We start from the raw sequence: 24754 nt of genomic DNA, 5'->3' as shown, positions 1-24754 counted from the left end.
TGTCATTTCAGCTAAGAATAAGATTACATGAGACAGTTACTGAGCGCGGATAGCAAACTCGCTCAAACTTTGAAAATGTAAAGCATGTCGTCCACACCAAGCGTTGGTCAGAACTGTGGCTCTAGGAGGACAACGCACGTCCATGTAGAGGTCGTGTTGCAGTCGACTGTCTGAGGCAACAAGGCGTCAGAACATCGTCCTGGACAGCCACATCTCCAGACATCTCACTGATTGAACACCTGTGGGATGTTCTTGGCCGACGGGTTCGCAACCGACCTCAGTTTTTCCCAGAATTTGCAACAGCCTGGGCAGGCCTTACAAGACAATCCGACGTTTGATATTCAGTATGCCCAGAAGATGTCGCGCCTCCATAGATGCACAATGGGCTTGTACCAGGTATTGACTTTACTATGAAGATTGAATTCCACAGCGTCATTTCTTTAAGTGTCATTTCTGAATAAATTATGGATTCCTTTAAATATTGTCCCTTGTATATATGTTGTTTTTTTAAAACCATTTTGTTTGATGCTTAAAAGTGAATGTGTTTCATATCGCTAAAGACAAAAACAAAACGTTTATGCTCAATGCATTTTTTGAATTCATCTCGTTTTGGCTTAATCTTTCTATGTGGATGACACCAACGTGGTCCCATCGTAACATAGTTGCTAATCTAGACTGATGCCTCGCTATAAGTATAAACATAAGATGAAAGTAAACATACATGACTAGTTTCATCAGAAAGTTTGTTAGTGTTTCTTCATCCTATTTTGTACCTTAACGTAATTTACATTGTATGTTGGGCCCCTACAATCAGTGATAGTATATGTATGACCTCTATGTTATACACTTGCTAATACTGATCGAAATAAATCATCTTTAAATGTGTAGCTAACTCTCAGTGTTCAACGTGTTAAAAAAAGGTTATTGAAAGTCAACCTTTCCTACATCGTTCTGTCACACCTTGGCTGTTGTCCGCATCCCTCGCATGACGATCCTTTAGTTCCTGTATCTGAAACAACGCAAGTTCAGGTTATAGTTCAAAGTGGCTCAATATCAGAATATCATCGCATTGTTCATTCTTTATAGCCAATCATAATCTGCCTTTCAAAACAAAATTGGCAAACGCGGTGTGTTCTCGGTATGATCATGTAACGTACTTTTGTAATCTGCTGTTATGATCAACCTTGGCTATATATTCATATATAGACATATTCCTTGAAAGGGATCGTACAAATACAACAGTATAGTTGAGACGTCAGCCAAACGTGACAAACTTCACATGTCTACCACACTTAGAATATCGGAAGCTTTACTGTTTGATTTTGTTTGTTTGTTTCTGTGTGTTTGTTGTTTAACGCCGCACTCAACAATATTCCAGGTATACGGCGGCGGTCTGTAAATAATCGAATCTGGACCAGACAATCCAGTGATTGACATCATGAGTAACGAACCAAGCGATTGCGATACGATGGCATGCATCAACCAAGTCAGCGAGCCTGACCACCCGATCCCGTTAGTCGCCTCTTACGACAAACATAGTCGCCTTTTACAGCATGGGATGATGAAGACCTATTCTACCCCAGATCTTCACGGGGCGGAAGCTTTACTGAGGCCTTGAATGATCAAATAACTTTTGAGCAAGAAACGCATGAGAGTCAGCATATCTGACATATCCCGTATCTGAAGGAGTATTTACCTGATAATGTCGATGAAAAGGGAGTATTTACCTAATAGCTTCAGTACAAAAAAGAATATTTACCCGACTGCTTCCGTTTATTTATTAAGTCAGTAGTATATACCTTAAAGCCTGAGTGTATTTAGGCGTCCTTACCGTTCTTTCTGCTGACTCCCTTGCCGCTTTTTCTTCTGTAAATAGAATAAATGTTTTACCACATGCGATATAATATTGAACTGGACATGTTGTTAATGCACAGCGTATAACAGCCTTCTTCTTCTGTGAAAGCACATCATACGTATGAATTGTTCGTTACTTATTCAGCAATATTCCAGCTGTATGATTGGGACCTCTGAATAATCCTAACTGTGCCAGACAAACCATAAGCTGCCGAAACAACAAGTGATGGCAGAGTTGCAAGTGGTTGACATTTGAGATGATATCAAGATGGCACTACATGATAAAGATGCATTTTGATGTCATGAATTATTTCACTTCATATTTGTAGCTCACCTCTCAGCCGGTCTTGCACTTCCCTCAACCTTTCGTCATGTTGTTTCTGCATCTATAATAAAGGGTATGAAATATGCAGTTATGCTTTATTGGGATTAATGTGTAAAGATGAGCATTAACATAATGAAGTGTGCAAAACAGATGATTAAATGCCGTACTTCACTGGACATATATGCTGATCACAAATCTTGGAGGTATGGAAATAGGACAAGCATTGTCGCAATGTCTCATTTATCCTAACTGCCCCGATTGCTATAAAGAAAATAATCATATAACACCCAGCAACAAAGAGATAAAACATATTTTAATTTGTAAACGGTTTTATCATTCTTTACTTTCACCTACATGGCTGACTGAATAATTACAAAAAGCTTCATTTGCCGTCACACTACCTGGTTAACACGCGAGACGTACACTGACATGAACATAGCAGAAAACATGACATCACTTACTTCTTTCTTCCATTCTTGCAGGTCTTTCATTTCATCTGAAGATAATCAAAAGTCGTTAGATTATTTATCATTTCCTGATTTAAGTATAACACTTCATAATTACACTCATTTTTATTATTTCAGGACACGATATAACGTTTCACGGGTAAACATGGTTTCATCGAGTTATCCACGAACACGGGTCCTTACAAACCAACATCATTCAGGGCGAGCTATTGTCGGAACCAAACATCATGTCCGCCTTGTGTGGCCTGAACTCTCAGTTCTCTTTAATGTCTGCCCCCTAGAGTAACTTGATGTGTAAATCTGATGTAAGTCACGTGTGTGTGTTTATTACATCATACATACCTTGCAGGTGGAGGCTCTGTTTGACTTGTGTGTGTTTATTGCATCATACATACCTTGCAGATGGAGGCTCTGTTTGACTTGTGTGTGTTTATTACGTCATACATACCTTGCAGATGGAGGCTCTGTTTGACTTATGTGTGATTATTGCATCATACATACCTTGCAGGTGGAGGCTTTGTTTGACTTGTGTGTGTTTATTGCATCATACATACCTTGCAGGTGGAGGCTCTGTTTGACTTGTGTGTGTTTATTACACCATACATACCTTGCAGATGGGGGCTCTGTTTGAATTGTGTGTGTTTATTGCATCATACATACCTTGCAGATGGGGGCTCTGTTTGACTTGTGTGTGTTTATTGCATCATACATATCTTGCAGATGGAGGCTCTGTTTGACTTGTGTGTGTTTATTACGTCATGCATGCCTTGCAGAAGGAGGCTCTGTTTGACTTGTGTGTGTTTATTACGTCATACATACCTTGCAGATGGAGGCTCTGTTTGACCTGTTCGGCTCTAATGGTCTCCACCTGTAACAAGAAACTATATCCATATGTAACTGCAATGACCGTTCTCGGCGTGTCGTACACAGGTGTATAAACGTTATATACACGTTATCAGTGATCACTGAATTGGCATTATATATGTTTATTTATGTTATCGTTAATATTATCAAGTGTCCGTTCAGAAGGTGACCAACACCGTGTCTGAACGAAAAACATTGTTTCACATATTATTTAGAATATGTACATACTTTTGCATGAATAGTTTATTTTGAACTCAGCAATTGGCTTAGTTGCTGTGTTATCAGTACGTTAACATATAGGTAATTGATCTTACAAGCTGATATGAAGAAATAGACTACACTATATAATTCATCAAAATGCCAGCTCGACTTTGATGGGGCTTTTTACACTATGATAAGGTGTTAAAACTTATTAACAGGATGTAAACTTTTTACACTATGATAAAGTGTTAAAACTTATTAACACGATGTAAACTTTTTACACTATGATAAGGTGTTAAAACTAATTAACACGATGTAAACTTTTTACACTATGATAAGGTGTTAAAACTTATAAACACGATGTAAACTTTTTACACTATGATAAGGTGTTAAAACTTATTAACACGATGTAAACCGTAAGTGTGTGAATGAGGAACAATAGTTGGAATGTTGATGAACTGTTAAAGAAAAGATCCGACTCCAAAGCATCATGAAGCTCCAGAGGGTTACGGAACCGTTACTTATTGCACGCATTCATCGTCCGGGTGACGCCCCAGAGATATGGAGTGGGCATGTAGCCTTGGTGTCGGGCGGATTAGTCAGCAAACGTTAGGGTACGGTCATTACTGTGTCTGCCTCCAAAACAGACAGATGAACTAACGTATATTTAATTAAGACACACACCTCTGCCCCCACTACAAGGTGATGAATTCTCTTTCCGTTACACTGGACCCGGGTGTATGTGTAAGGGGTGGAAATAAGCTTCCATTTGCAAAACTAATTATTGTTATATGTTCTAAAGCAATGCGCGTTGTATGGTGTTTGGTCTTTGTTCAAATTAACGACACTATGAAATTATATATGATACTTACTTGAGTCTTCAATTCTTGTATGGCCCTCTTTTCATCTGAGGACAATCCAACGTCGGTTGGTTAAATTTTGTATATTTTTTCATGATTTCGGTGATTTAACTCTTCATAAGTAGGCATGGAGTTTGATCGGGTTATAAACGCCCGCTTTGAACAGCATGTCCTTTACAACATGGCATGCCAGGTAAATGAAGGAGAAAAGCCTAAAGTGTTGCAGTTCTGCTAGGTTTATCACTTTGGTGAAACACACGAGCATGGTGGCTCACAAAACAATAATCATATTTAGGACGAATCTAACATCCAACTCCGTGCGTGTCTTAAACCCGCAGTTCTACTTTATGTAAGCACCTAATTGCAAGTCAGAGAAAAACGCGGCTTTATTGTATCATACGTTCCTTGTTCAGCTTACACTATCTGAACGAAGAAATATTTAAAAGTGTACATATATTTGCATGAATAGTATATATTTGTTTGATAGGCATTAAGGTGACGGCAAATGGACACAATTTATGGATAACAACATCTTCAATGCTGTGACATAGTATCATTGAACTGATCAATGACCCAATAGACGTGTGTTGATTTTGTGAAACTATTGGTCGTAACCATGGTGTCACAGCAGTTCCATTATCAAATATGTCAACGTTACCCGGTTAAACATCAGCTCACCTTAATTTCATTCAGAAAAAAACTAACCTGATTCTTTTTGCTTGAAGTCTTTATCCAACTTCCCAATCTGCAGATAAGAAAACAATCCAGTGTACTATCATGTCAAGAGAGAAGACGTTACATCACATGGATATAACAGTATGACGACAGTGTGACGGTGGTATGACAAGAGCGTGTGAAAGGCATATGACGAGCGTGAGAGGTGTATGGCAAGAATGTGATTGTCTTTTCACTTGAGTGTCATGGGTGTATGCAAAGAATATGACGGGTGTATGCCACGAATGTGACAGGTGTATGACAAGAGTGTGACGGGTGTATGACAAGAATATGATGAGTGTATGACATGAATATGACGGGTATATGACAAGAATATGAGCGGTGTGTGACAAGCATGTGACGGGTGAATGACAAGAATATGACGGGTATGTGACAAGCATGTGACGGGTGAATGACAAGAATATGACGGGTGTGTGACAAGGATGTGATGGGGGATATAAGATGAGTGTTACGTGTGATTGACGCGGAAAGGCAGACATGTACGACTTATGGGTTTTTGAGGGGAATGTGGTTGGTGTAGTGTGTAACGAAATCGTGACAAGTTTTTGTCAATGATGTTTCCGACACCTTTCCCAACACACACACACACACACACACACACACACACACACACACACATTTGATTAAGTAATGTGGTATGTATACCTATGGATAGACAATGTCCATGATTGCATTGACAAATAAGCTTTACCCCGTGAGCTCTTGTAATTACAACCTGTAATTTGACTTGTTTCATAATCCTTTTCGTCGACATTGCTGTAATATAATGAATACCTACCAGCCTGGACAGATGTGCCACTTTCTCACGTTCACCTGTAAATTAAAGGAAATACTACATCTGTATGAAATAGAAAATGTATGTATGAAACGTATCATTGAATAGGGTCTTACATATGTATCTAAAGGTAAATATTTATGCACAACCAAGAAATGAATATGTGCTCACGTGCTACGTCTGTGCCATACTTTTCAAGATCTTTTATCAAGGACTGCATCTGAAATTTGACAAAGACATTGCATGTAAATAAAGCCGTTTACTGCATCGTGAATACTGAAAATGGATTCTAAACCATATCATCTCAAGACAGTAAAGACCAAGGCGCATGAAGGAATTCCCCCGGCAAAGAGTAAGTGAGTTGTATTTTACGCCGCTTGTAGCAATATTCCAGCAATATCACGACGGGGGACACCAGAAATAGGCTTCACACATTGTACCCATGTCGGGAAACGAACCCAGGTCTTCGGCGTGACGAGCAAACGCTTTGACCACTAGGCTACCCCATCGCCCCTCCCTAGCAAAGAACAGTTGTAACTAGATATATAATCAAATAAGATGTGACTCTATATCAATCAGATGTGCCATTTACTTTAGGTGACGTGAAATGGGGTTTAACGTCACGTCCAAGAATATAGTGTGTGGCTGCTTGCTTTAGTCCGGACTGATGCCGATTTATAGTCCTAGCTCACTGAGATACCATCCCGCAGTTAAACATGAATACCCCACTCAGACACAGTATAATGACTTCGAGCTGACCAGTCCTTGTTTCAGCCCCCATGATGTCGAGCGCCAACAACAAGTACCATCTTTTAAAGTCATTTGGTATGACGCGGCCGGGGATCGAACCCCGAACCTTCTGCGGATGCTCTACCACTAGACCACGGAGGAGGTCATCATTTGCTTTAGATGTAGATTATTGTCCACGAAGTCCACGAAGTTGCAAAGCAAAACACAAGTTACCTTTTCCTTTAGGACGGGGATGTCGTCCATCTTATCTGGAAATAAAGATTCTTATTGAGGCTGGCTTCTCTGTTTGAACTATTGTGTCAGAAACAGGCATCACATCTATCGCAGGTCAGAGTTATCTGCCCTTGTAGCGGTAGTGTGTGTGAAATCAGTCCGCCGAATTGAACAATAATAGGTAGTGAGTGAGTGAGTGAATTGGGTTTAACGCCGATTTTAAGAGTGCTACATTTATATCGCGGCGTATCAGCTTAATGTTGGAGGAAAGCCCGAAGCGATGCAGGTCTCCGACGTTTACCACTTCGGGGAAACCAACGGGAATGGTGCTGACAAACCTGGAAACATAATCGGGGCGAACCGGGATTCGAACCCACAGTCATAGGTTTCTTGCTTGCCCAAGGAACGCCACCCGTAGGTAAATACACCGTGTAAAGTACCTACAGACAATACGTACATAAGTACCTGGCAGACACGGACTCCTCTGCAATGTCACGTGAGTGCCCTTAGACGCTTGGAGGGCGTTGATTGGACCCTTTCTACAACCACCAGCTACTAGGCAAGTCGGCCATGTTGGGACTTACAACTCACACACGAGGTGGACCCGCGGGGTGGCCGTGTGCTATGGACTTTGGGCAACATCGTGTGTGATATGTACCCTCACAGTGATGCCTGGTCCTATCAAACAGCCTCATCGAGATTTGGCGTAATTTAAAGACGACATTTTACTGAAGCTGCGGCCTGCCTCGTATTGCCCTGACTCTGGATATGAGTGAGTATTGTTTTACACCGCTTTTAGCAATATTCCAGCAATATCACGGCGGGGGACCCTAGAAAAGGGCTTTACACATTGTATCCCTGTGCGGAATTGGACCCATTTCTTTGGCGCGACGAGCCAACACTTTCACCACTCGGCTACCCCTCCCCTCCCCCTTCCCCCCATACAGCCAGATTGGTATACTTAATATCAGCAAAAGTAAAGTTCAGGATACCAGATATTAAGCGATAATTGTTTGTTTGTTTGTTGTTTAACGCCGCACTCAGCAATATTCCAGCTGCATGACGGTGGTCTGTAAATAATCAAGTCTGGACCAGACAATCCAGTGATTGACATCATGAGCATCGATCCACGCAACTGGAATACGATGACATACATCAACCAAGTGAGGGAGCCTGACCACCCGATCCCGTTAGTCGCCTCTTATGACAAGCATAGTCGCCTGTTACGGCAAGTATGGGTTGCTGAAGACCTATTCTACCCCGACAAACGACAACTGGTGCCATCTGTTTAACCCCAGCTGAACTTCTACCATGGTAATAGAAGTACAAAGGACGTTATTTAACGTCAGCCATAAACAAAAGGATTGAGTGGAAAGAAGATTACGGGACAACTTTACCTTGGGAAGTTTGTTCATGCTTGTCCAGCTGTTCTTTGACTTCGTCTCTCTGAAGATATGTCAGCAATGGTGTATTCAGTTTCCCACATGAAGTAATTAATGCTAATTATTGTGTGTACCAGCTTCATACCTCTTGGACTATAAATATTACAATTATGAACCATGTTAAAAAACGTATACTAACAGGCTTTTTGTTTAGGTTTGTAGATATTATCGTGTACTTACACTAGACAGATTTCAGTGCTTACCTTGGCCATTAGGTCTGGTAATACCTCGTTCTCCAGCCCTGCATGAGGAAGAAGTACAACAAACTTTAGCCATAAATACGCATATCTGAGTGAGTGAGTGAGTGAGTGAATAAATAAGTATGGTTTTACGCCGCTTTTAGCAATATTCCAGTAATATCACGTGGGACAACTGGAATGGGTTTCACACATGGGACCCATGTTGGGAACCGAACCGAGTTTTAGCTTTAACCACTCGACTATCCCACTGCACCTTCAGTGAGTGTTTCAACAGGTCTTGAGGTAGATGTTGAAAAGTAGACGTTTTGAATGAACCTATTTCGCGTTTGTTTGTCTACTTCATTCCCTTGCATGTGAACAAAACAATTAAACAACAGGTATTGTAGTACTAACTTGCTATTTCAGACTTGTGCATCTTAATTTCGTCCTCGAGCTGACAAATCTGGAAACGAAACAGTTTGCATCGTGAGCAACATGCGTTAATGAATCCATCATGTGATTAATAAAGTACATATACCGTAGTCTGCCTCTGCAGAGCCGGGTGTACATGTCACACTGTGTATACACAGAGCCGGGTGTACATGTCACACTGTGTATACACAGAGCCGGGTGTACATGTCACACTGTGTATACACAGAGCCGGGTGTACATGTCACACTGTGTGTACACAGAGCCGGGTGTACATGTCACACTGTGTATACACAGAGCCGGGTGTACATGTCACACTGTGTATACACAGAGCCGGGTGTACATGTCACACTGTGTATACACAGAGCCGGGTGTACATGTCACACTGTATACACAGAGCCGGGTGTACATGTCACACTGTGTGTACACAGAGCCGGGTGTACATGTCACACTGTATACACAGAGCCGGGTGTACATGTCACACTGTATACACAGAGCCGGGTGTACATGTCACACTGTGTATACACAGAGCCGGGTGTACATGTCACACTGTATACACAGAGCCGGGTGTACATGTCACACTGTGTATACACAGAGCCGGGTGTACATGTCACACTGTATACACAGAGCCGGGTGTACATGTCACACTGTGTATACACAGAGCCGGGTGTACATGTCACACTGTGTGTACACAGAGCCGGGTGTACATGTCATACTGTGTATACACAGAGCCGGGTGTACATGTCACACTGTGTATACACAGAGCCGGGTGTACATGTCACACTGTATACACAGAGCCGGGTGTACATGTCACACTGTGTGTACACAGAGCCGGGTGTACATGTCACACTGTGTGTACACAGAGCCGGGTGTACATGTCACACTGTATACACAGAGCCGGGTGTACATGTCACACTGTGTATACACAGAGCCGGGTGAACATGTCACACTGTGTATACACAGAGCCGGGTGTACATGTCACACTGTGTGTACACGGAGCCGGGTGTACATGTCACACTGTGTATACACAGAGCCGGGTGTACATGTCACACTGTGTATACACAGAGCCGGGTGTACATGTCACACTGTGTATACACAGAGCCGGGTGTACATGTCACACTGTGTGTACACAGAGCCGGGTGTACATGTCACACTGTGTATACACAGAGCCGGGTGTACATGTCACACTGTGTGTACACAGAGCCGGGTGTACATGTCACACTGTGTATACACAGAGCCGGGTGTACATGTCACGCTGTGTGTACACAGAGCCGGGTGTACATGTCACACTGTGTATACACAGAGCCGGGTGTACATGTCACACTGTGTGTACACAGAGCCGGGTGTACATGTCACACTGTGTATACACAGAGCCGGGTGTACATGTCACACTGTGTGTACACAGAGCCGGGTGTACATGTCACACTGTGTGTACACAGAGCCGGGTGTACATGTCACACTGTGTATACAAAGAGCCGGGTGTACATGTCACACTGTGTATACACAGAGCCGGGTGTACATGTCACACTGTGTATACACAGAGCCGGGTGTACATGTCACACTGTGTATACACAGAGCCGGGTGTACATGTCACGCTGTGTGTACACAGAGCCGGGTGTACATGTCACACTGTGTATACACAGAGCCGGGTGTACATGTCACACTGTGTATACACAGAGCCGGGTGTACATGTCACACTGTGTATACACAGAGCCGGGTGTACATGTCACACTGTGTATACACAGAGCCGGGTGTACATGTCACACTGTGTATACACAGAGCCGGGTGTACATGTCACACTGTGTATACACAGAGCCGGGTGTACATGTCACGCTGTGTGTACACAGAGCCGGGTGTACATGTCACACTGTGTATACACAGAGCCGGGTGTACATGTCACACTGTGTATACACAGAGCCGGGTGTACATGTCACACTGTGTATACACAGAGCCGGGTGTACATGTCACACTGTGTATACAGAGAGCCGGGTGTACATGTCACACTGTGGTGGAACACGGGGCCGGGTTATCAGTGGAACAAGGTAGCAGTACACTGTGTATACACAGAGCCAGGTTATTAGTGGAGAAAACAAGGTTTATCAGGATATATACCCGTAGATATGAACCACTTTGTGTGTTCTCTCACCCGTAGACATGAACCACTTTGTGTGTTCCGTCACCCGTAGATATGAATCACTTTGTGTGTTCTCTCACCCGTAGATATGAACCACTTTGTGTGTTCTCTTACCGTAGGTATGAACCACTTCGTGTGTTCCGTCACCCGTAGATATGAATCACTTTGGTGAAATTATGAATTTGACTTGTCCCGACACTCATATGATGATAGATAGAATTCGTATTGCTATATTTGTTGCAAGAATATACAAGAATGCGAAACAATTCAAATACCTGTGACACGTGAAACCAACATTTCTTTCAAATACTTTCAGTCTGATAACGTATCACTCACTGAGCCATGAGCCGCTGATACATCGCTTCCTTGGCATGCTCTGGATGTCTCTGTTTCAACAGAGCGCACTCAACCCTATGCATAGTTGTCGATGGATACATTATATCCATACATTGCTACTTACGTGCAGTGAGTGCCTAGTGCGAGTGCCTCTAGTTACAAGGAGGGGTGCTACATTACCTGCTCCTCGGCGTTCGGCACGTCGTCCCTTGTGGCTGTAATGAAATTCACAAACTGTGTACACAAGGAAATATTTCTACTATAAACTGACATATGTTGGTAATAGTTTGGAGGAGTGAGTGAGTTTGATTTAACACCACGTTTAACATTATTCCAGTTATATCAAGGCGTGTCAGCTTAATGTGTGAGGAAAGCCCGATGTGATGCAGGTCTCAGGCGTTTACCACTTCAGTGAAACCCACGAGCACGGGTATGGTGCTGACAAACCTAGAAACATAATCGGGGCGAACCGGGATTCGAACCCACAATCATAGGTTTCTGGCAACTATGTACAGCGAATCGCGGCGCCTCAGACGACTTGGTCACCCATGCCCCCTGTAGACTGAGATTTTACAGCAATTGTGGTTTCTATCAATGGAAGTTATATTCCCGACGAAGCAAAACACTGCATACCACATACCAGAGTCTTGTTGCTGTTCGAGGTCATTCTCCAGTTTCTGTATCTGTAAAGGTCGGGACACATTTGTAATACAGGGTATCCTAATAACGTTCTAATGCAGAGTAATGTATTCAGTAAATAATATTTTGTTAAATGTTAAGTGTTGGATGGCTGAATGTACTTTGTCACAAGACAGTGCTCCAGCAGTAAACATCTGTGATATAGAACGATTATGTCGACATTCTTTGACCTGATAATGATGGTTGTAAATTCATATAAACATGAAGCTTCTACTCACATTTGATTCCATATCTGCAAAAAAAACCACACATATATTTTTATTGGAATATCATACAAATATATAATGTTGAAACTTTAACGTTCATAAATACGTTGGGAGAATAACTGAAGTTTACCAGTCACACATATGTATATGATGACAGCGCTCACGTAACTTACCATCAAACAATCGGGAAAGAATGTTCACATGAAATATCACAATGCCAAGTTTCAATAGTTCAACGTCCTCCGGCTTTGTTTAAAAAAGAGTCGTCAAACAATTCAAATCACCAAAGTCTTGACATGAGCATACAGATGAAATCCAAGTTTCAAAAAATTGTTATCTTCCATATGAGGCCCAGTTAGCTTTGTCATTATCGGCAAGTCTTCAGCAGCTGGTAGCACGCATAGTGATATCTATTTCAGCTAACCTAATTAACCTACACCATACACCATTCTACATAGGATGTGTCCTCAAACCAACTCACGCACTCTCAAACAAAAAGAAACAAAATGTTTGCACTTAAAGAATACAAACCACACAGCTGCCGTTGATGAATCCTCAGCTTATTTTCTAACCTCCTGAGCTGTAAAGAGAAATGACGTGACTGCAATCCAAGTGCCATGTTCAGAAAGTTGGCTTCAAAGGGGCAGTGTGAATTGTCGGATTAGGTCTTCTGACATGACATGACATGTGTCACACGATTGTGACACACTGAATATCTGAATACATATTGATCTGAGAGTGTACTCTGTTTCCGCCAATGATACACAGAATACATAGTTAAATATCTACCAACATATTGATAGGACCAATCCTCATGTTTTGATATGTATTCCGTCATCTGAATGTGTACTAGACACTTAGACAGTCATCGAATGTGTGATCGATAATGATAAATCTAATTTTTTTAAATATTAAACGAGGCGAACTTTTATACCCTTTAAAACAAATCAGCAAATCTATCTATCATCCCGAAGTGCAATGCAAATGTGGTAATGTAGACACATTGTCCTGATAATAGTAGAGACATACAGTAAACTACGGTTTTAACGAACTCAAAGTTCTTAGTTCGTGATAACCGTAGTTCGTTATAAGCATATATACAGCAAATGGCCGCGACCATAAAACAAGTTCGTAATATCAATCAGTTCGATATAAGCGTGTTCGTCATAAACGTATTTGACTGTACTTACGTTATGTTTGAGGGGTTCTTCTGTGTCTGAAAGTAACAGGATGTGATGATGTAAGGAATGACTACTGCACAGAATTTGATTGTCCTGAGAAGATTAAACATACCATGAAGAAACAAAATATGAAGTACAACAATAGTCACCGGCATGAAACAGGGGACAGTAGGTAATGTTTACTCTGCTGTGTTGGCAAGATTACATGTTTCAGTAGGTAATGTTTACTCTGCTGTGTTGGCAAGATTATATGTTTCAGTAGGTAATGTTTACTCTGCTGTGTTGGTCACACATGTTTCAGTAGGTAATGTTTACTCTGCTGTGTTGGCAAGATTACATGTTTCAGTAGGTAATACTTACTCTGCTGTGTTGGCAAGATTACATGTTTCAGTAGGTAATGTTTACTCTGCTGTGTTGGCAAGATTATATGTTTCAGTAGGTAATGTTTACTCTGTTGTGTTGGTCACACATGTTTCAGTAGGTAATGTTTACTCTGCTGTGTTGGCAAGATTACATGTTTCAGTAGGTAATGTTTACTCTGCTGTGTTGGCAAGATTACATGTTTCAGTAGGTAATGTTTACTCTGCTGTGTTGTCAAGATTATATGTTTCAGTAGGTAATGTTTACTCTGCTGTGTTGGTCACACATGTTTCAGTGGGTAATGTTTACTCTGCTGTGTTGGCAAGATTAAATGTTTCAGTAGGTAATGTTTACTCTTCTGTGTTGGCAAGATTACATGTTTCAGTAGGTAATGTTTACTCTGCTGTGTTGGTCACACATGTTTCCGTAGGTAATGTTTACTCTGCTGTGTTGGCAAGATTACATGTTTCAGTAGGTAATGTTTACTCTGCTGTGTTGGCAAGATTACATGTTTCAGTAGGTAATGTTTACTCTTCTGTGTTGGCAAGATTACATGTTTCAGTAGGTAATGTTTACTCTGCTGTGTTGGCAAGATTATATGTTTCAGTAGGTAATATTTACTCTGCTGTGTTGGAAAGATTACATGTTTCAGTAGGTAATGTTTACTCTGCTGTGTTGGCAAGATTATATGTTTCAGTGGGTAATGTTTACTCTGCTGTGTTGGCAAGATTATATGTTTCAGTAGGTAATGTTTACTCTGCTGTGTTGGTCACACATGTTTCAGTAGGTAATGTTTACTCTGCTGTGTTGGCAAGATTACATGTTTCAGTAGGTAATGTTTACTCTTCTGTGTTGGCAAGATTACATGTTTCAGTAGGTAATGTTTACTCTGCTGTGTTGGCAAGATTACATGTTTCAGTAGGTAATGTTTACTCTGCTGTGTTGGCAAGATTACATGTTTCAGTAGGTAATGTTTACCCTGCTGTGCTGGGCAGACTACGTGAAGGTGTGGTATTATTGCTTCATGGGTTCATAGTAGACGGATGGGATGAAATAGCCTTGATCTGTTGTATATGGTATGACACAAATGATGCAACGGCTGGATGACGTGATGGGTGTGCAACTTCACTCTCAAACCTTGCCATTTGCAACCATTTAGCTGCCAAACACTCAGCGATAGTTGTGAACATTTTCAACTGATTGTTGTGATGTCGCAACATACGATTATGAGGTTTCGTATCGTTGTTAAGGTGTTTGGCCTGCTTGTTCTGACACTGAGAATACCGTGATGCCGGCAGAGTGAACAAGGAAGCATTGTCTCAGTTATTTACCTTTGTAAACGACATTTGTGATCTTGCTACCAACCGGACCATGTACAACTCCTGCAGCAATGGCGGTGTCGGTTCTGGCGTGTGTCCCTGTTGTTGCCGCCACAGTCATGTTGTCAGGGCGAGGAACTGTGACATCATCAGATTGATGAAATGTTCCTGGGATGTCATCTTGGTCCTTGCCCTCTGTGTCTAGTCCTGTCTTCCTAAGATTCTTTCTAGCGTCCGTGAGCCATGGTGGACGACTCATGTTGATCGCCAGTCAACTAATTCCCATCTGAACTCCCAATGTCTGAAAGAACAGTTGCAATCAAATATAAAGCGTGTTTCTTCGCATAGACATGTTAGACAGATGCCTTTGGCAGTAAACACTGGTTCTAACATTATCCTATGTTCTATGTAGAACACTCAAATCGTCCATGATATGCCTTTGAACGTGCCCGTGAAGATCTGGGGAAGAATACCCATGCTTGCTGTAAAAGGTGACTATGCTTGTTGTAAGAGGCGGCTTAAGAGGCGAGCGGGTGGTAAGGCTCGCTGACTTTGTTAATGCATATCATCGATCCCAATTGCGTGGATCGATGCTCATAATATTAATCACTGGATTGTTTGGTCCATACACGATTATTTACAGACCGCCGTCATACAGCTGGTACATTGCTGAGTGCGGCGTTAAACAACAAACCAGCCAAGCCTTTGAACATCGGTAGGATATAGACACCTGGTGCTAACATTCCTTATTATTGTAGATATTGCAGTTGTCAATGTTAATCTGCTGCTTATCACACCATGTCATGCATATATACTCTCATCACTTATCTGTTGTCACTCCAGCTAAATAACGGTGCAAGAATCTACATAGACAGGTATAGTAAGATTGGTTGGTTGGTTGGTTTGTTGTTTAACGCCGCACTCAGCAATATTCCACCTATATGACGGCGGTCTGTAAATAATCGAGTCTTGACCAGACAATCCAGTGATTGACATCATGAGCATCGGTCCACGCAATTGGGATAGATGACATGCATCAACCAAGTCAGCTAGCCTTACCACCCGATCCCGTTAGTCGCCTTTTACAAGCACAGTCGCCTTTTACGGCAAGCATGGGTTGCTGAACACCTAATCTACCCCGGAATGTAGTGTAAGAATCTACATAGACACGTCGCAATATGCAGTTAACCAGAAGTTGTTAACCATGAAAGATGAACGTGTGTGAGGTTATAGATATCACGAAACTAATAAATGGCATATTTCACAGGCACCATTTCTTTCGTTAGTGGATTGTGTAATTCAGTGATAAGATAAAACAATAAAACGCAGGGAGAATAAACCACGAGGAAAACCCTGCACGCAGACTAAACCACGAAGAGAGCTGTCCCGAGTGGTTCATTCTCCCTGCAGTGTTTTATAGTACGATAAACAACGACCACGAGTCATTTAGTTCTTATATGAGATATCAACATCATGTGTAGCTTCTTGAACGTCGTGTGTTTCCTGAATATTCTCACAAACATCAAAACAATGAACATTGCGTAAGGATAAGACTTATGGGTGGAAAACTTCTTTATTACAATTACAATTACAATTATGAGCGATGTTTCGGTGTAGGTTCTAACCTACACCGAAACATTCTAACCTGCACCGAAACATTCTAACCTACACCGAAACATTCTAACCTACACCGAAACATTCTAACCTGCACCGAAACATTCTAACCTGCACCGAAACATTCTAACCTGCACCGAAACATTCTAACCTACACCGAAACATTCTCACCTACACTGAAACATTCTAACCTACACTGAAACATTCTAACCTACACTGAAACATTCTAACCTACACCGAAACATTCTAACCTACACCGAAACATTCTAACCTACACCGAAACATTCTAACCTACACCGAAACATTCTAACCTGCACCGAAACATTCTAACCTACACCGAAACATTCTAACCTTCACCGAAACATTCTAACCTACACCGAAACATTCTCACCTACACTGAAACATTCTAACCTACACTGAAACATTCTAACCTTCACCGAAACATTCTAACCTGCACCGAAACATTCTAACCTACACCGAAACATCGCTCCTAATTGTAATTGTAATAAAGAAGTTTTTCATCCATAAATCTTATCCTTACCTAGCATTCCAACTTCTAAATGCCTCTCAAAGACATGGCATGGTCTCCGTAGATATGGCATTGCGATGACGCAGGTGGAACAGTCGAATGCAGCGATCCTGTGCAGGGGTGGTAACTTTTGGTCGACCGGTTCTCGGACGGTCTTCAGTGGAATTGAACTGTGTGTCTCGGTCACAAAGGCGACAAATGGTGCTATGGTGGACGTTGAAGAGGAGTGCAACAGAAGACTGCCATTCCCATTTTTGGATACGTCATATGGCGATGTTCCGATCGGCAGCGCTGAGTCTCGGCATTTATGAACTTGAAAAATGTTTACAATTGAATAACAAATTATTGGCTTATGCTTGCCTTTTTATAACCACTACCACGAGTTACGAATGCCATAACTTGCCCGTGCATTTTGCTTTACTGTTTTCCTCAATGACAAGAATTTGAACAAGTGTGAAAACAATGCCGTTTAAGACATTGCAAATCGACAATGTCTGCGTTTTGACGCACCGTTTGTCGAATATCAGGCTACCAACTTTTTCCAATAACATATATCTAATTTATATACCGGATTTTTTTAGAAGTCAGGTTTAATGAACTACATACTCCCTGTGCGTTTCGTTTTTTGAAGAGTGTAAACGTAATTTATGAAGGATCTCAGAAAATAGTGACATGTATAACTTTTTTAACAGTCAACACCTGTGTGCGTTCATCCGCGTATCTACACCTAAGGAGAACAACTCCCTACCCTCAAAAATAGCATTGTGCATTACGACGTTAACAACGCGCAGGTGCACGTGTGTTGCAGACACACGTGACGTTGCTAATGAATAATTTGCTTACTCGTATATGCAAGGGGTCGGCGTACGGTACTCAGTAGGAAATGACAACTTGGAGACGATGGCTTGCGGTACATACAATTTTACTTTATACAGGTAGATATATACATTCAAAAAACACCACATGCCAGGTCAGCACATGGTGATAGTGGTTGTTGTCTAGCTGCCCCGGAGCACCCAGCCTAACCCAAAATAGGCTAAGGGTCTCTCTCTCTTCCCTGATTTTCATCTCTGGACCAAGGCTTATACAACCAAGGTCACCTGACATTTAGTAAGTCATAAATATAAACAACAGTAATCCATCAGTGACATACTTGCACATCTCGTTCAGGATGGCAGACAGTCGTTGTACAATACAATGGGGATTAACAAATAGAATTAGCATCTTATGAATAACGGCAATTAAGTGTTTCATGGCATATAGATGTCATGGCTCCGGGGTAATTAGCTTGTGGAATTAACTGTTAATTCAGGGAATGGTTGTCGTAAATCAGTTGCTATGACGTCATCAAGTTGCAAGCGCATGTTCGAATTTCCAGAACTGACGTCACGATGAAACAATGTTTTTCTCGTGAAATGAACCAAGATTCAGTCATTGTTCTTTGCGATTTATCGCGTAGCTATTATCTATAACCACAGTCGACTTACCGTGGTCACACAGTGTCATGTTAAGTGCAGGTGGAACAACTAGTAGGACACTGGGTCAGCATGACCTTATTTAACTCATACAATGGATGGTATTGATATTTCAATTTAGGTCAAACCATAGTCCACATATACGACCCTGCCAGAGTAACTAACGCTTTGAATTTGGCTGAAGCTGATCGTTGCGTCGTTGTTTTTATTTACTTTTCAACGCATTCTGAATAAAGTCGATCACTGTACATACAGAGAGGCGCTCATGCATGTCGTATTAATAGTTACCTCAAATGTATCCCATATCAACATGATTTTAGAATAACATTAGGTGCAGTTATACTGACCGGCGACTCTAACGTTGTATTGCTATTGAGCGTACCGAGGTCTGTTTAAGACGCAGTTATACTGACAGGCGACTCTAACGTTGTATTGCAATTGAACGTACCGAGGTCTGTTTAAGATGCAGTTATACTGACCGGCGACTCTAACGTTGTATTGCTATTGAACGTACCGAGGTCTGTTTTAGATGCAGTTATACTGACCGGCGACTCTAACGTTGTATTGCTATTGAACGTACCGAGGTCTGTTTAAGATGCAGTTATACTGACCGGCGACTCTAACGTTGTATTGCTATTGAACGTACCGAGGTCTGTTTAAGATGCAGTTATACTGACAGGCGACTCTAACGTTGTATTGCTATTGAACGTACCGAGGTCTGTTTAAGATGCAGTTATACTGACCGGCGACTCTAACGTTGTATTGCTATTGAACGTACCGAGGTCTGTTTAAGATGCAGTTATACTGACAGGCGACTCTAACGTTGTATTGCTATTGACCGTACCGAGGTCTGTTTAAGATGCAGTTATACTGACCGGCGACTCTAACGTTGTATTGCTATTGAACGTACCGAGGTCTGTTTAAGATGCAGTTATACTGACAGGCGACTCTAACGTTGTATTGCTATTGACCGTACCGAGGTCTGTTTAAGATGCAGTTATACTGACCGGCGACTCTAACGTTGTATTGCTATTGAACGTACCGAGGTCTGTTTAAGATGCAGTTATACTGACAGGCGACTCTAACGTTGTATTGCTATTGACCGTACCGAGGTCTGTTTAAGATGCAGTTATACTGACCGGCGACTCTAACGTTGTATTGCTATTGAACGTACCGAGGTCTGTTTAAGATGCAGTTATACTGACAGGCGACTCTAACGTTGTATTGCTATTGAACGTACCGAGGTCTGTTTAAGATGCAGTTATACTGACCGGCGACTCTAACGTTGTATTGCTATTGACCGTACCGAGGTCTGTTTAAGATGCAGTTATACTGACAGGCGACTCTAACGTTGTATTGCTATTGAACGTACCGAGGTCTGTTTAAGATGCAGTTATACTGACCGGCGACTCTAACGTTGTATTGCTATTGACCGTACCGAGGTCTGTTTAAGATGCAGTTATACTGACAGGCGACTCTAACGTTGTATTGCTATTGAACGTACCGAGGTCTGTTTAAGATGCAGTTATACTGACCGGCGACTCTAACGTTGTATTGCTATTGACCGTACCGAGGTCTGTTTAAGATGCAGTTATACTGACACGCGACTCTAACATTGTATTGCTATTGAACGTACCGAGGTCTGTTTTAGATGCAGTTATACTGACAGGCGACTCTAACGTTGTATTGCTATTGAACGTACCGAGGTCTGTTTAAGATGCAGTTATACTGACCGGCGACTCTAACGTTGTATTGCTATTGACCGTACCGAGGTCTGTTTAAGATGCAGTTATACTGACACGCGACTCTAACATTGTATTGCTATTGAACGTACCGAGGTCTGTTTTAGATGCAGTTATACTGACAGGCGACTCTAACGTTGTATTGCTATTGAACGTATGTGACTTCCGTGTTCGATGCAATCATAAAAAAACCGACGTGTGTTCCTTTTGCATCATTAATGAAAAGAACGTAGTCCCTGGAGGAAAATACACTTACCTGTTGACTTCGTTACATCATCACTATGCAAAGCTCAAGAACACCGTCATTGTGTAATCTGGCCATCCCCTAACGCAGCACATTATAGCAAGGCACGCCTCCTCCACCCAGTAGATAACACTATCACTGTTTCTCTGTCCACGCCTTCAACGATCTGCGCGGCACATTTTAGCAAGGCACACCTTCATCCATAGAAAACATTATCAGTGTCACGTGTCCACCCCTCTCATGCTCTGGACAGTACATTTCAGGAAGGCACACCTCCTTCACCCAGTAGAATACACTGGCGTTAGCATTAGGTTACCCAGCAATATAAACAGATCAATGTCCCCCACTACATACACAGCCTGACACCTTTTCTCGCTATTGGTGGGACGCCGCCTCAAGATATATGGGCTACTCGTAGCATGCACGCTATAACGCTGTGCAGTGGTGCGTCCCTTGTCAGCATCCAGCGGTCGCAGTTTGAAATAGATTCGCCCTTATTGTGATTCTTTTTATGTAGAACACGAGATGCGTCACGCCTGAGTAGGACTGTCGCTGATCTGTACGTCGGAGCAGGGGACACAGGTCTGTGTGTAGCTACCTCGGGACACAGGTCTGTGTGTAGCTACCTCGGGACACAGGTCTGTGTGTAGCCACCTCGGGACACAGGTCTGTGTGTAGCCACCTCGGGACACAGGTCTGTGTGTAGCTACCTCGGGACACAAGTCTGTGTGTAGCTACCTCGGGACACAGGTCTGTGTGTAGCTACCTCGGGACACAGGTCTGTATGTAGCTACCTCGCGACACAGGTCTGTGTGTAGCTAGCTCGGGACACAGGTCTGTGTGTAGCCACCTCGGGACACAAGTCTGTGTGTAGCTACCTCGGGACACAAGTCTGTGTGTAGCCACCTCGGGACACAGGTCTGTGTGTAGCTACCTCGGGACACAGATCTGTGTGTAGCTACCTCGGGCCACAGGTCTGTATGTAGCTACCTCGGGACACAGGTCTGTGTGTAGCCACCTCGGGACACAGGTCTGTGTGTAGCCACCTCGGGACACAGGTCTGTGTGTAGCTACCTCGGGACACAAGTCTGTGTGTAGCTACCTCGGGACACAGATCTGTGTGTAGCTACCTCGGGACACAAGTCTGTGTGTAGCTACCTCGGGACACAAGTCTGTGTGTAGCCACCTCGGGACACAGGTCTGTGTGTAGCTACCTCGGGCCACAGGTCTGTGTGTAGCTACCTCGGGCCACAGGTCTGTGTGTAGCTACCTCGGGACACAGGTCTGTGTGTAGCTACCTCGGGACACAGGTCTGTGTGTAGCTACCTCGGGACACAGGTCTGTGTGTAGCTACCTCGGGACACATGTCTGTGTGTAGCTACCTCGGGACACAAGTCTGTGTGTAGCTAGCTCGGGACACAGGTCTGTGTGTAGCTACCTCGGGACACATGTCTGTGTGTAGCTACATCGGGACACAGGTCTGTGTGTAGCTACCTCGGGACACAGGTCTGTGTGTAGCTAGCTCGGGACACAGGTCTGTGTGTAGCTAGCTCGGGACACAGGTCTGTGTGGAGCTACCTCGGGACACAGGTCTGTGTGGAGCTACCTCGGGACACAGGTCAACTATACACCGGAGGCGGTCGGAAACCTTCGAGACTGGCACACGTCTGCATTCGTCTTTACCCGGAAAGAGACGAGTTGGTCACGAATGACGCCAATATGGAAACCTTCAAGAGGATCACGAGTCGATATTCGGCTTGTCCCGGAATGGGACGAGTTGGTCACGAATGTACTCAGACAGCAGACAGCTCTCCGAGCAGGCCATCTATCCACTAGTCCCCGAAAGCAGTCAAGCACATCACCGGGTAGTGTTCATGTACACTACTCAAAGGAAGTTAAAGAACAGTTCGTCATATAACTTAAAGGACATGACAGATTAACAACAGTTACATGAAAGAGTCGGGTGTTCTTAAAGCTTCTTTTGAGTTGTACATCATGTATATGATGTATGGAATAGCGTGACAATTTTCAAAGAGGAAAACAATCCAAAGTCAAGCTACTTCAAGAATGAAAACAAAATATTGACAAAAAGTAAAATATAGCCAAAAAATAACAACTATAACTTTGGACATTTACGATATGTTTATTTGTTTTCTGATAACAAAGGTTGGCTGCAAGGCACCAATAACAGTACTGTGTTGACATTTCACAAGCACCTTTCGACCTCTGTAATAAAGATTGCTATCTACTTTCTATAAATCTAGGATTTATCGGAGTACCTTTGGCAAGCTAATTTAGAATAAAGTAAGAATTGGGATTTTAAAAATTTTCTTGTATTCTTAAAATCAAAATTATGATAACATTGCATTCATTGCAATAACTGGTAAGCACTAGTCTCTTCCTCATGGTCCTGGTATCAGAGAAATACATGTCCCCTCTGCAAAGTCAGAACATTAGTAAGAACAATAACAAAGTGACTTGGGACTTCTTCATTCAAATTGTGTTATGTTCACTGACATGACATAGGGCAGAATTTCAGCCTCCGAGTAGATGTTGGTTGATCAATGCCAGAAAAAGTTATATTCTGTTTGTATATAACCGTAAAGGAATTGCCAGACAGCATCCGCTGAACGTCGACTGACGTAGTGAGTGGTCAGATCAACACCCTGCTCTACAATTGTTACAAAATATTGACGACTATAAATAACACATGCAGCACACACATGAAACTAAATACTACTCTGGTCTGTCAGTGGTTAACAGGTATACGACAGGGAGATTGCAAGAGTGAGAGGCCAATTTAACCAACAATTTAGAATACATTGTTATGATGTATGTTAATCTTCTTTGGAATCGTGTGCGTTTTGTTGTAAAAGGGAGACAACTCTTGTATGAGAATGCTTATCCCAACACTGCTGCATATTTCATCACACTTTTTGTTACATGAAACGAACATACCCTTCAATACAGAAAACTACCAACTGTAATATGCTTATTTTGAATATCATTTTGTTTGAGTTTTGGTAACAACTTTAATTTCTTTTGGGAGTGGGGAGGTAATGAGCACCAAACACACCTCCATTTGTCTGATGTTTGTTGTGCCTCCTGTTGTTAACGTTCAGTAATTACGTGAAATCATGGGAACAAGCTTAACAAAAAAGTAACAAACAAAACTATGCAATTACAATGTAAAGAGACAAAGAGTACAAACACATTGCCATGATGATGATGATGATGATGATGATACATGTGATCCAGGGTACCCTGTGTACAGCGAAAATTATCCATGAAGTTATATTTGAGACTCAGTTTTACTGTAAAACACTAAAGCAGTCTTTAAAAACTAACAATTAGGAGAGGTGATGAACATTGTTAAAAACTTAACTAAGAAGCAAAGTGTAAAAACATATTGCTACGATGATGATGATGATGACTATGATGATGATGATGATTATGATGACGACGAAGGGGTTGATAACAAAATAGAGTCCAGCTGGGTAGCATATACACACATTGTTCCCAATGATGTTTTGTTTGAGATTCTGTTTCCGACAACTAACAACAAATGCCAATTACAAAACTCTGCAGTAACCATATAGTTACCATGGCAAAGAAACAAAACAACATTGCCATGAGGAAATGAGTACGATCTGACATGGTTCTCTATACCATGTGCACAGAGAATGATTTCAACCAATTTTTCATTAATGGTTGTGAACAAAACAAGTATTTGTAAAACTCTGCAAAACTTCATACATCAAAACACAGTTAAAACAACATGACAGCTACACAAAGTGACTACAGCCGGGTCGGTGACATGG

General features: G+C 42.2%; 1 protein-coding gene across 1 annotated transcript; it reads right to left on the bottom strand.

Moving 5' to 3' along the window:
• Window positions 1-810: 810 nt before the first annotated feature.
• On the bottom strand, window positions 811-21311 carry LOC139455997 (uncharacterized protein PF3D7_1120000-like). The gene is made up of 19 exons (XM_071237517.1): window positions 20946-21311; window positions 15342-15630; window positions 13660-13685; window positions 12984-13049; window positions 12205-12247; window positions 11745-11779; window positions 9080-9128; window positions 8690-8727; window positions 8442-8490; window positions 7045-7079; window positions 6253-6301; window positions 6085-6119; window positions 5277-5316; window positions 4584-4618; window positions 3466-3514; window positions 2641-2675; window positions 2189-2240; window positions 1832-1866; window positions 811-1009 (listed from the first exon to the last, which is right to left on the bottom strand). Exons 2-19 carry the CDS (start codon window positions 15586-15588, stop codon window positions 932-934), a joined length of 996 nt encoding a protein of 331 aa, XP_071093618.1. The 5' UTR covers window positions 15589-15630; window positions 20946-21311; the 3' UTR covers window positions 811-931.
• Between the last annotated feature and the right edge of the window lie 3443 nt (window positions 21312-24754).

This window comes from Haliotis cracherodii, unplaced genomic scaffold, assembly GCF_022045235.1.
Source record: "Haliotis cracherodii isolate W230 unplaced genomic scaffold, xgHalCrac1.p SCAF_11, whole genome shotgun sequence".
In the NCBI taxonomy this organism is placed as follows: domain Eukaryota; kingdom Metazoa; phylum Mollusca; class Gastropoda; order Lepetellida; family Haliotidae; genus Haliotis; species Haliotis cracherodii.
The sequence above is the reverse complement of the archived record's forward strand: the minus strand, read 5'-3'. Positions and strand labels throughout refer to the sequence as shown.

Excerpts from the sequence above, each read along its gene's own strand:
- LOC139455997 (XM_071237517.1), bottom strand. The coding sequence starts at position 15,588 with ATGAGTCGTCCACCATGGCTCACGGACGCTAGAAAGAATCTTAGGAAG. Across the intron at positions 8,491-8,689 it reads TACCAGACCTAATGGCCAAG|AGAGACGAAGTCAAAGAACA; the intron begins GTAAGCACTGAA and ends ACATATCTTCAG. Across the intron at positions 1,867-2,188 it reads AGTGCAAGACCGGCTGAGAG|AAGAAAAAGCGGCAAGGGAG; the intron begins GTGAGCTACAAA and ends TTCTATTTACAG.